Source organism: Cyanistes caeruleus, chromosome 9 (genome assembly GCF_971803275.1).
Source record: "Cyanistes caeruleus chromosome 9, bCyaCae1.hap1.1, whole genome shotgun sequence".
NCBI lineage: Eukaryota > Metazoa > Chordata > Aves > Passeriformes > Paridae > Cyanistes > Cyanistes caeruleus.
Genome location: NC_141709.1, coordinates 20108658 through 20121432, shown reverse-complemented (window position 1 = coordinate 20121432; position 12775 = coordinate 20108658). Strand labels below are relative to the sequence as shown.

Genomic DNA, 12775 nt, shown 5'->3' with positions numbered 1-12775 from the left:
CCTGGCTGGGCAGACACAGGCTCTTTCTACAGGATTTGGCTGAGGCTACTTTTGCTATGGACATGTATATAATGAGCTAATAAAACTATTATATGGCACAACAAAAATTTAGAGTAAAGAAGTTAAAGATTTGCTGCTATATTAAAAGAGCCACTGAAACAAATGGATGTTTACACTTTAAGTGGAAAAAAGGTCTCCTTTCCCAGTTTCCCTTTCTCTGTTTACTGAATGTATTCATAGCAAAACTTTAAGAATAGACAGATGTTGGCTTAGTTTCAGTGGTAAATTACGAGAAGTGCCTGAGATTTCCTTGAGAGTGATTTATAAGTTGGAACCAAAAGCATCAACCTGAACGCACTGTACATCTTGAAAATTAATTACACACCTTGTAGTGTTTCTAGTCATGTTTGAGATTCACTGACGGGCCAAGATTATCCTGGCGAGTAGCCAGTGCAGACGGAGGTACGGAGAAAGAGCATTTCTGCAGAAAGTGCTGTGCATGCCAATTTCTCAAGATGTTTTGCCTCAGAGCAATTAATTCACTATGGCTGTATTTTTATCTGTCAGGCTGATAATAGAGGTCAGGTTATAGTAGAGCTGCGAAGCACAGTGCATCCGCTAATGAACCACCACTCCTTCCCCGGACCCTGTCCTGCCTGCTCTCCTGTTGCTCTGGAAGAGAAAGCTGTGCTTGCACTGCCCTTGTGAAGGGAAGCTGGGAAGAAACACAGGTCCTGAGCTCTGGGCAATGCAGTCTTACTCATGCAAACAGTCCCCAAGGCAGAATTCACTGCTCCGCTACTTCTGTGCACTGGCTGGGCCAGCTGACTGCACAAGAACACTGCTAATCCAGCCTAACATTGTGTCTAAATATCACATCCTAACCTGAAATATTGGGCAAGTAGCTGTATTTTTTAAAACAAATTAGTTACTTATTTTTATTTAAAAATAGTAATAGATGTGATCTATCCAAAGTATTACAAATTCAAATCTAAAATAAAAAGCTTAGATTTACTTAAAACAGTCAGCTTAAAAATCACATTCAAGCCTATCACTACTAAATGGCAAACTACAAGCAAAATTGCCAAATTTTTGGCAGTTCTGATTTGAAAAGAGCACAGAGTTTAAAGGTTATTTTAAAAAAACCATCAGTGAGCATGATGAGGAATAAGACTATTTTTTTTTTCTATTCTGCATATAGATTTCTGCAAACAATAACAGGTCTTGAGAGAGCTAAAAACAAATAAATATTGTGTGAAAAATTACACCAGAAAAGTATAAAGGAATTATTCCTTGCTGACTTGCTGCCTGTTAACCCACTGTCAAGCCAAAAGGCTGTTCCAAACTTTTTTGGCCAGTCATTTCATTTCTGGTCCAACAAGCATTTTTATTTTATTTTAAGGCTTTCAGAAGCTCTTGGCAGCACATAGGATTTTGGGAGCAGGCAACCCTCTCATTGTTCCTCCCACCATGACAACCACTATTTGCTTTACCTATCAGTTGTCAGTTTTCTTTGTTTACCCATGTCTGCAAAACATCTGTCTTCACTTATTGCTTATTCAACCCATTAGTCCCCCAAATTGTAATAGCTCAGCTTCTTGAAGGAAAGGTTGCTTGGGGTTTTTGTTGTCAAGTACTTTTCTGCCACCCTCTAGGAGATCTTGAAAACTTCACAACCTTACTGCATCACGAGGGGAGCTAAAACCTAGCACCAGCTTTGGCAAAAAGCCTTCTGACCCTTGTGTGGCACAAAAATAACCCCACAAAGTAACTGGGGAGGGATGAAGGGATTTGACTATTGGATTGTTTCACACACATATTCCATTCAGTTCCTCTTGTTCATTTCCCACGTTGCTCCGTACTCACAACTACTCTGAAGGTAGGATCTCTGAGATGTTCTCCCTGTTTCAGCAATCTTAGTACACACATTTCTTCCTTTCCCTTTTCCAGTGTGGATAAGGGAAAAGACAAGGGTCATTCATCAATCAGTTCCATCAGAACCAAGAGTAATTACTCATGAGATCACCCATTTTCTAGGTGATGATGCATCTGCAACTACATACATTAAGATACCTGGCTGCAACAAATGCTCTCCTGCATGACAGATCAGAGGACTGGCATAGGAAAGCCAGCAAGACACACTGACTGTGTGTGTCCACTCAAAGTACTGCTCCTAAAGGCTGAGACTGTATCTTTGTATATACTTCACTGAATATGATTTATAGCATATCAGACTGCACAATACGTATCTTCTCAGGTAAAGCATGCAGAGGCTGTCTCCTCAACTCAGGAGAGAAGGCAGCTTAATTAGCTAGCATCTTCGTGTTTGGCAGAATACAGGTTTTTTCAAAATACAACTGCCAAGGAAGTTTAAAAACCAAAGTGTTAACACATTCCTAATGGGCACACAATCCTGTTCTTGGACAAACACTAAGTACCACAAATGCAATAATGCAGCTCTGCAGCTTATATACTGAAACTGAAGAATATACTTGAAATGCCCTTTTTTTTTTTTTTTTGAGGTTTCCTTCTCTGAACTGCTTTTTCAAACTTTGTTCACACACTGTGCAAATAAAGTGCAAGAGGAACCCAAGTCACTCATGGGAAGAAAGTTGCATCAAGGTTCAATGCATCATTTTGATCATTTTAAGCATTTAAAGAAAATAAATTCATGTATGGCACGTGTGCTTCAAGATGGAGAAGACTTTCCATTCAGTAAGGCTTCTCATATGGCTATCCAGAAATTCTACTGAATAACAAAAATAACAATTACAACAAAATAGTAATAGGAAAAAAAAAGGAAACTCTTTCTCCTGCTGGTAACAAAATAAAAAATAATTCAGTATAAGCATGTTGAGAGTGGATTCTTTACCCCATTTCTGCAAAGCTCTGTGCAGAGGCATTGTCAGCCAAGGGGCAGGTAAGACTCAGTCTCCACCCACTCCCCTGTGATGCTGCACCCCCAGTCCTGCTTTCACAGTCCTCGCCTGCAGGTTCAGTAGAAAAGCAATTCTCAGGCTGAGGGTCACGAGAAGTGAGAGCAAACATCTCTACAGAGGAGGAGGGTGGGCAGGAGGGACGAAGGCACTCAAATTGTCACCACACAGCTGTCTCTGGCATCCCTCACCTGCTCCCGCTACACCAGGAAATTGCAAACTGCCTCCCTAAAACTGCCTCTTCCCTTTCCATCCCTGCAGGCCTGAAGCAAGGCAGGCCACACACATCTAACAGTGCTGCCCCTCCTCCAGTGAGAACTTGGCTCAGCTATTATAAAAATCCAGGAAAATCCCATCATCTCAAAAGCATATGGCCCCCATTGAGCTGGATGTGAAAAATCAACAACCCGTCTTACCAGGCAAGCAATGGGCAACATTGGAGGGCAGAACTACAAAGGCAACGGGGGGAAAGCAAAACAAAGAATCTACAACTGAAGGGAAAACCAAGCTTTGCCAATCTCTGGGAATGACAAACAGGAAAAATGCATTGGTGAGAATAATGGTGGGAAGCTGCTGAGATATCCCAAAGGGCTCTAGCAAAACATTATCAGGAATGAATCTTGTCTTAACCACGCAACCCATCTGTTTGTATTCAGATGAGTATTTGCAGTTACACACTCAGCAGCCAAGGCTGACCTACTTTGTGCTTCACCTGTACACCACAGAGCATGCTGGAGAACTGATGCTGCCACTCCCATGGCAAATAAGAAGGGACTAAATGGCACGTTAGCCTCCACCACTTTGGAACGCTATCATTCCCACAGCAGTCTCCAGAGCAAGCTGCACATCTGGTGCTGTTATAACAGCTGGCAGATTAAAAAAGAAACTAAAAACAAGACAACCCTATTTCCTCACAACATCTGCATCCAAATGCAAAACCAAACAAATACCAAATTTCCCATTTTGATTTAGCCATGCCAGCCTTTATTATGCACAGTGGTTTGCCTGCCTTAAGTGCAAAGGTAACTCAGTCACAGCTTGCCACCCCCAAGGACACCCACTTGCAGTGAAGACACAATCAAAGCCTTTTCACTGTACAAGGCTTCTTTTTTATGAAGAGATTGTTTAAATATGTAAGCCATTTCATAGACAGAAAATCTGAGTAATTTTCAAAAGGTCATCTTTTCCAAACTGGCACTTTAAACTTTTGCTCTCATTATGCTGTAATTGGTATTTTCTTTAAGTCATATGAATTAATGAACTGAACCTAAAGTCACAACTAACAACAGTCATTTACTCTTTTCATCTACTAATGTATTATACAAATGTCTTATTATAAACAAAGCATTCTCACCTTGTTTGGGTACTTGTGCAACACCCACAGCTATACATGTTGCAATAAAAAGGAGAGCTCTCCTAGAAGAGAAAGAAAGGAAAAAAAAATATGTGAGAAAACATCTACAGTTTCAGAACTCCAAGGAATTAGAAACCTGATTCAAGATCCAAATGGCAGGATACCACTGACTTCAGCAAGTCCTGAATCAAAGCCATCACACTGTACAACTTTCCACTGATACTGAGAAGGCATTTCACACAAAGATCGAGGTTGTGTATGCCCTCATACATAGCACATATATTTTACACTGGTTTTTATTAATAAAATGACTGCATCTGCTTTATATTTTCTTACAGGAGCTTTCAAATATGAATGCTGCTATGTAGTAAATTTCTTCCTGGAAAGAAAAAAATGTTACCATAAAGAAACCATAAAATAAATGACAAGTTAATTCCTGTAGAGATCAGTAGATACTTTAGATACTTTAGACCTCCTATCAGTCTTCTCAGTATGTCACATCATCTTCCTATAAGTGAAAATGTTGTGTAAAACTTTTGTTCTTGTATTATAAAATTTTATCATGCTACAAGCAAGTCATTCTCTTCACAAAGTAAGAAAAGTCCTGTCGCATTTCAACTTAAAGCTCCACACATGTAGAAAAGTGTGATATTGATAGCTATCATAGGCTCACTGTCCTTGTTTCAGTCAGGGAGATAATTTTCTTCTTAGTAGCTGGTGGAGTGTTGTGTTTTGGATTTAGTATGAAAATAATGTTAATAGTACATTGATGTTTCAGTTGTTCCAACAAACATATATAAGATTGAGCTAGATTATGTGCTCAAAATTCACTTTAGAAATGCTGAATGCTGTACAGACATTTTTACCGTGATTAAAAACACATTGTCTGCTGTTTTTTAATTATTGTATTAGCCAGATTAACATCTAATCACTCTCTTATCAGTGACTGAATCTTTTAATAAATGAGAAATACATTTTCTGTTAATGTCGGACAACCAGGCACAGATGCATGTAACAATTACAGTAACCTCTGTCTACTCAGTTCTAAGAAGTATTTCAAAAATATCAGAAATATAGTTCTGATACTAACAACTTACACTCAAGCCCCAGCTCAAGCCTCTTACTCGTTAATGTATGTAACCTCAGCGATTTTTCATAATATGGAATGCTAGAGTGACTAAAAATGTTTCCTGGACCAGGTCAGAGATCACTTGAGTTTCTGGAATCAAGTGTATTTCAAAGTAACACAGCACAAATAAGTTTGTGTCACCTGATTTGGCACCTAATTAGTCAGATTTTCACATAAAAAAAAGAAGGTAGAAAGAAAACACGACCACTTTTTATAGGAACATATGGTTTAAACAGAAAGAAAATATATATATGTTATGTATCAGTATATGGTATGTATATACATATATGGTATGTATAAGTACATATGCATACACACACATACAGCAGTATTCAGTGAAAAGTCTTACTAATTCTTTAAAGAGTTCGGAATTTAAACATTTCAGACACATCCAAGTGCATGAAAACCACAGAGCAATAACCTGGTTTTATCAAGTGGATTTTGTATATTGTGAGAGCTTAAGTTTTGCAAACAGAACAAAAGAATAACTTAGGAACAATAAGGCATGATAGTCATCATTGCCACTGAAAAATGGTAGATACATCATGTCTTTGAGAAGAAAATGCACAGAACATATAGGATATTCAAAAATATGCATCAGTGCTTCAGCTCTGATCACAGAGGGAGGGAAAGGTGGAACTATGCCTTACACACCCCCACATGCTTGTAGGGGCATGTTCTTTAATTAACCACCACTACAGTCCCTAGCTATTCCTCCCTTCAAGCTTTCCCCTGCTACAGCCATGAAATGTCTACTGGAGCAGTTCTGCCACTCCCAAAAAAGACCTAACACCGACTGTTATCCAAACAGCTCATCTACTACAGGACACTCACTTCAACTTTTTCAGAGTTCTAAAGACCAGAATTCAAGTTCAAAGTTTCTGCATCACATCATCTTTTGATCAAGTGAGAAGCTCAGCTACAAGATACAGCTGTGCCAGAAAGAAAGTCCATGCATTGCACTGTATCAGCTGAAACTCAGGACAACCCTTTATTTGACCCTTATTATTGTCAAAGGTGCAAAATGGATTTGCCACTAAAAATCACATAAAATATTTTATCTAGCTACAAAATACAGATGCTCAAAGAACCCCAGAGTCCAAAACACAAAGATGACTCCTCTAATAATTACAACAGCCTCTTCTAATACACCAGCCAGGTACAAAGCTGTGTGTGTCAGGAACCTGCCTCTGTCACTTCCCAGCAAACTTTGTAGGAAAGCAAGAAATTCCAAAATGTTCCCAAGGCTGTAAATTGCACAGATGTAACTGGATATACAGAAACATTTAGTGAGAAGTAAAGACAAACGTCTGGCTTACACAGTGCTCTCCAGCTAATGTCAAGAACAGATGAGTTACCAGCTAAGAGAAAAAACAGGGACCAGAGACAACCATAGTGCTGGGGGTCCTCTAATGCGTGAGAAAAGTGAGACTTCCTTCTTTTTTCACAAGTTAAATTTTTTGTAAATGAAACCATGTGCAACCTAATCCAGGCAAACCCTCCCTCTTGGTTGAGATCACTACTCTGTACATTTGCAGAGCAGTCAGTTCTCAGTCTTCACTCACACCAGCACAGTCAGAAGACATCAGGCTCCCTGCTGCATAATGTGTATGTGGCTTGACCCATCATCTGCATGGAGCTTGGCTCCTTGTCTCAGCTGAGTGTACAGCTCTTGGAGATGTTGGGACATGCCAATAGAAAAGTGCAGAATCACTTGGCATGGAAGACTTCAGCTGACCCAAATGCTGGCTATTTTTTCCCCATTTAACATCACACCTGAAGCTGCTCCAATACCTGGGCTTTAGAACACAGTCAAGGGATATCTCTTAAACTTCCTCCCCTTCACCTACCTTTTCATCTGCTCTATAGTACATGCAAGTATATGCTGAGGGCCACTACTCTCCATTTTGGTGGAAGGCACTACCAGATGTGATTGAGCTATTCTACTACTAGAAACTGAGTTTATCCTTCACATAATCGTTGACATCTTGTGGCTATTTGCCTCTCCCTACGGAGTTGACAGCAACTATCCATAACATTTTTTTGCATTAGGGGTGATGGATGAATGAGAAAAACTGATAAGCTTCACAGCAATCTACAATGAAAAATTTCACCCTCTGAACACTACTCAGCAGCATACAGAGCTCAGGTTCGGTCAGCATACAGCAGTATCCTCTTCATTCCAGCCTAGTTTCCAAAATCTCAAGTTTAAAGGAAAAAATAGCACTAGCTGGTTACTAGGAAAGACAAGTAAACTTGTTTGCAGTATGACTGCCACAGGTGCATTCAGTCCTGCACTCCTCAGGAGTGATGGTTTAAACACCAGCACCTGCTCCACATACATTTCTTCACTGTATCTGTCCAGGGGCTGCTGAGGAGAATGGCACAGCTTGGATCCACCAAGCTTGAGAAGGACTTTGAAAAGGTCACAGCACCTTGTGGACAGAGATGCCCTGGAACTCCAAAGACCCCAAGATGTTATAAACCTTATCTTTCAAGATATAAAAAGAAATATAACTTTTTTTGTTGCTATAATGAAATTAGCCAGCAGGTCCAGTGCTGCTTCCCAAATTTTAAAAAACCAATCAGCAACACAGTTTGAGGGGACACAACATCCTGAAAAACCTCTCTGGTTTTCTCTCACTCACATGCCCTTTGGTCACAGATGGCACCATGCAATTTGCCAGCAAGGGGGGAAGCTCCTGAGTCCTTTGCCAAATTTCACAATTTGAATGAATGGGAAACAGGAGAAACATGAGATGAGGTAAGAGGTAGAGGAACAGTGGCCTAAGAAGAGTTCTACAACAGGGCTGGGGTTCAGAGAAAGGAAACTCCCTGCCTGGTGGCCCATTCTTTGGACAGCATCTGGCTTAAAATACCACATCCAGAAGAACAGTCAACTCTGTTAGTATTTCTAAAAGAAAACAAAAAAACTTTGAAAATGCGTGATTTTAGAACAGCTTTATGAGCAAATCTCTGAATGCTTACACTAGTTCTCTTCTCCAGATAGCATAAACTACTTTTTTTCTGTATGAAGGCAAAAGTATACAGCTTGAATTCCTACTGATGGAAAATACTCTTCACAGGGTTTATCTCTGTATATTTTGTAGATTATTTTTCAAATGTATTACAACTTAGTGCTTGCAAGAAACAAGGATGACACAAATTCAAATTTCATATTTGAAATATTCTGTCAATAAATGGGGTGAGAGATTTAGAAGTCATGCAGCTGTTTTATTTATTTAACCTGCAGAGACACCCCTATACAGACCTGACCTAATGGTATTTCAACAAAAAAGGTGGTTGAAGTTGCAGGGGATTTACTGGTTTTACATATGCTCAGGAAACCTGATCCTTTTGCAAGGAATTCTGGTTTCTTAATACAGGCAAGTTTGCTCGCTCTCTATAGAAGTAAATTAGGTAAACATTAGAGAACCATATAGATATATATTCTGAAGCTATCTCAGATTTTGAACTTGAGTAAACTGCATCTCTGCTACCGTACCTCTTTCTTGTAACGCAATTTATGTTTCTCCATCAGCAATACTCCTTCACGGATTTCAAATAAAACCATTCTTTGAAATTGCACTCAGACAATTCCTGAAGAAGTCCCAAAGACACAGCCATTAAAAATAGATCTCCTGGGAAGGCCACCTTCAGGCAGCCCCTCAACTGCTCACAAGCATTCCAGATCATACACCAGGCACACTTTAGCAGCATAATCCTCACTACAAAACTAAACAAATTCTTCTGTCCTGCTCAGAACGCTCAGTAAACTTAAGACACAGCCAGATTAAAATCAGCCCTTTGTAAAGAGAGACATATACAAGTAACCTCTCTAATATCATTACTACTATCATAGATCCACAGTCATTTTACTGATGCTTTTAGGTAAACTGTAGAGAGCAGAGCTCTACCTTTACACCACAGATGCATCAGAAATACCTCAGCCAATTGCAAAAACATGTGAATACAGAGCAGCTCATCTGGCTATCTCTGGTATTAAGAGAGTAGCCTTAGCTCTTCAGCGTAAATTCTACAGGCTCTTGCTTGTTTGCTGCGTTTCATTAGCTAGGTAGCACAGGGGCGCAGGAGCTGCCAGGTTACTGCGGGCACTGCGGGACGCTGGGCCCCGGGATCCTCCTTCCCCCTCGGGGGTCGGGGGCCCTGGCTCTCGCTCAGGCTGTCCCCGCTCCCCGGGGACACCAGAGCCGGGCTGCCCGGTGCGGGCGAGGGCGAGGGCAGGACGACACGAGGGTGCCGGACGGGACAGAGCGCGTCCAGAACGACACCGGGGATGCGGAGGAGAGAGACGGGAACAGGCAGCGATACAGGCGGTCTCCGTCCGGGCAGCCCGCAGCCCGCCGGTCCGCCGGGGCAGCGGGGACCCCGCGGGGTCACGGCCGGCGCTCGGGAGCTGGGGCTGGGGACACCGCCCGCCGGGCTCGTGGTCCCCTGCCCGCGGTGGGAGGCGAGGCTCAGCCCCATCCCCTCCCGGCCCCGCGGCGGGCGGCGGTGCGGTGCGCCCCGTCTCGCCGGCTCCCGCTTACGTTTGTGCCGCGGGAGAGATGCGTCCTCGCCTTGTCCTCTCGGCTCCCAAATGCATTTGTATGCATTTGCCCGGGCAGCGGAGATCCGAGGGAAAGCCGAGCGCCGCGCCGCCGCAGGGTCAGCTCCTGTCCATGAAAGCCCGCCAGCCCCGAGGTCTCCGCCGAGCTCCGCGCAAGCCCGAGGGCGGCCCGGCCCGCGTACGGCCCGCGGGGGCGGCGCGGCGGGCGGGGGGGCGCCGGGGGCCGGGCGGCGGGGGCGCCCCGCGGCTGCCCGCGGAGTCCGGCGGCGGAGCGGCGCTGCACCGCCTGCCCCGGCACCGGCGGAGCTCCCGCCCGCCGCGGTGTTGAATTTCAGCGCTGGCTGCCTGGCGATTACATCAGCACACGCGGCCCCCGGGGCGGGCCGGGCCGCGGCCCCGCATGGTGCGCGCTGCCCCGGGCGCCGACCCGCACCCGGAGCCGGCCCGGAGCCGGGGGGAGCCGGAGCCGCCGGCGCGCAGTGCCGAGCCCGGCCCCGCCCGGGCCCAGGTGCGGCGGCAGCGCCGGGACAGGTGATGCCCTCGGTGCAGCCGGAGGGCGAGAAGAGCCTTCGGCCGCCGCTGGGCTCCAGCTGGGGAGACGCGGCAGGAAACTGCAAGTTAAATTAAAATCTGAGGACGGGCGGGGAGAGTTGATGAAGTGATCTAAACACAAAAAGCTGAGTGCGCTGGACGTTTTGTATCTCCAGTTATAATTGGAGTTGGGTCTAGAAAGACTCCCTCTGAAAAATGTTTGAGGAGCAGATGTAATTTAGTAGCATTACAATGCCAAAGAAATATGACACCCTTCACTGTCTTCCTAGAGAGACAAAGGTCTTTTTAGCTTTATTTTCCCATTTTCTTACCTTGTCCCCACAACAAAGCCTATTTGTAACTTCATCCCATAAGACATCTTTATGCAAACTGTCGCTAAAATCAAACACGGTAGAGTTAAACAATACCAGACATTGCAGTACACACTGTACAGCAAACACGTGGTCGAGTCCTGAAGCCTTACTCAGGCAAAACTTCCATGGACTTCAGAAGAAATCTGATGTGAGTTAGGGTTATAGTATTTAGCTCTTTCTGGGTGCTACAAGAAGATTTCGTATCGTGCAAAGACCTTCATGACACGCAGCAGATACCTTCCAGTTGTAGGTGAGTTGAAGAATGATGTCAAGATACAACCAATGATATTCCCAAACACCAGAAAACAATGGAGGTGTTAAAACAAAAAGAAAGGCTGAAAAAGACAAAAATTGTATATTATATATATATTTCTATATAAAGTAGGACTCTTGACTTCTTGTTGGCACTTTGCTCCTTGTGTCCTTGTTCCAGCCCCTGCTGGGCTTGAACACGGTCCTCAGGCTGTTTGGACAGCTTCATTGGCCATGGGGAGACACAGGCCAGGGGAAGGGCTACCTGTGCCCTTCCATTGCCTCACTGCATACAGCTCACGTATCTCTGAGTCATGTATCCACAGATGGGTCAGGAATGTGCCAGGCATGCTCCTTCTCCCCTTCCCTGTGTCACTCTACCTGGAAGCTCTTGTGCTCCTTTTTTGAGAAGTGGATGATGCTATTCTGCACCTCAGTTGCTTCCCTTCCATAGTAAGACCCTGCAGAGCTACTTCTCTTCTAGCTTCATGGTAAAAACCAGTACTAGTTCTATTATTATACTTGCTTCTTCCAAGTTCTTACAGTCTAATAAGAAAACCTACTATGTTTAAAGCTATGTGTTTATTTCCAGAGCTAGTGTATACTTAAACACACCTAAGGCATGGTCAAGCTCCAAACCTATTAGCACTTATTGCAACACAGTGATGCTGGAAGTTTCGTTTCCTATGGCAAATGTCCCAAGATCCCATCTTTCCACATCTGCTATCTCCTGCTTGTCCACAGCCTATACCAAATTTATCATCTTTCCAAGTAAACTCAGGGATTACTGAAATGCAAAATTAATTCTTCCGAGATACCACTCCTTGCCTTTCTGATATGATTACAAGATTTCCTTCTGTTTGTTTGCTCCTTTTCCAGCAGCTTTTTCCTCCTTTCATGATCTGACTTGCTCATCTGTCACTACAGATTACAGCTGCTGAGTTCCAGCTGTGCTTTGGGGCACAAAACAGGAGCTATTCTTAAACAGTGTAAGAGATGAGGAAAATGGTTTCTATCTGTGATTTCCCTTCCAGAAAATGTACGGGAGAGTGCAAGGGTTTTGCCAGAGCCTAAAAAATAAAGGAAAAAAAAAGAATTTGAAGGAAAATGTGTGAAATGGGAATGTGAGGACTGAGTGTTGGAGCCTGAACTTTATCCCTCTGCAATTGGGAGTAGCTTTGCCTTTGAATTGAGTAGGAGCAGAATGGGACCCACACAAGTTTCCTGGTACTGTCCCAAAATTAGGAATTTTTGGCAAAAGGTCCATGCTGCTATTGAGTTCCTTTTGGAGAACTGATTTTCTCTGCACACCACAATATATGGTGTTAGGCTACGTACCAAAACTGCTGGAACCCAGTTCAGCAAAATTGTTTAGAATTCTCTGTGGCAGCCAAAAAAATGTTTAACACATTTCTCTGGTTAAAGAAAGTTACTAAGTTATCAAATGTGATTAAGAAATAGAAGAAATGGAAGGGATTACAGCATGTCTTTGACAACAATTGGCTAAAGTTGAAGAAAGGAGGACTCTGGGTCTGAAACCATTACACTTGTCTATTCTTTGTAGAAAATTATTATGACCAGCATTTGTTTTCTCTCTCTAGTTATGCCTGTTACCTTCTGAGAGTTTTG

The 12775-nt window shown here is 43.2% G+C and overlaps 1 protein-coding gene across 2 annotated transcripts in view; it reads right to left on the bottom strand.

Annotated features, from left to right (window-relative positions):
• COL24A1 (collagen type XXIV alpha 1 chain) overlaps positions 1-10176 on the bottom strand; it is a 126174-nt gene extending 115998 nt beyond the window's left edge. The window contains exons 1-2 of one of the 2 annotated variants that reach the window (XR_015290352.1): positions 9970-10167; positions 4291-4352 (exon numbers count right to left, since the gene is read on the bottom strand). Coding sequence is in view for 1 of the 2 variants with exons in the window: in XM_086901536.1 (XP_086757662.1) it covers positions 4291-4352; positions 9970-10025 (118 nt within the window). In the remaining variant the exon portion in view is untranslated. Of the gene's footprint in view, positions 1-4290; positions 4353-9969 lie in introns of both variants that reach the window. The other variant, XM_086901536.1, reaches the window with a different exon arrangement.
• Positions 10177-12775: the final 2599 nt, after the last annotated feature.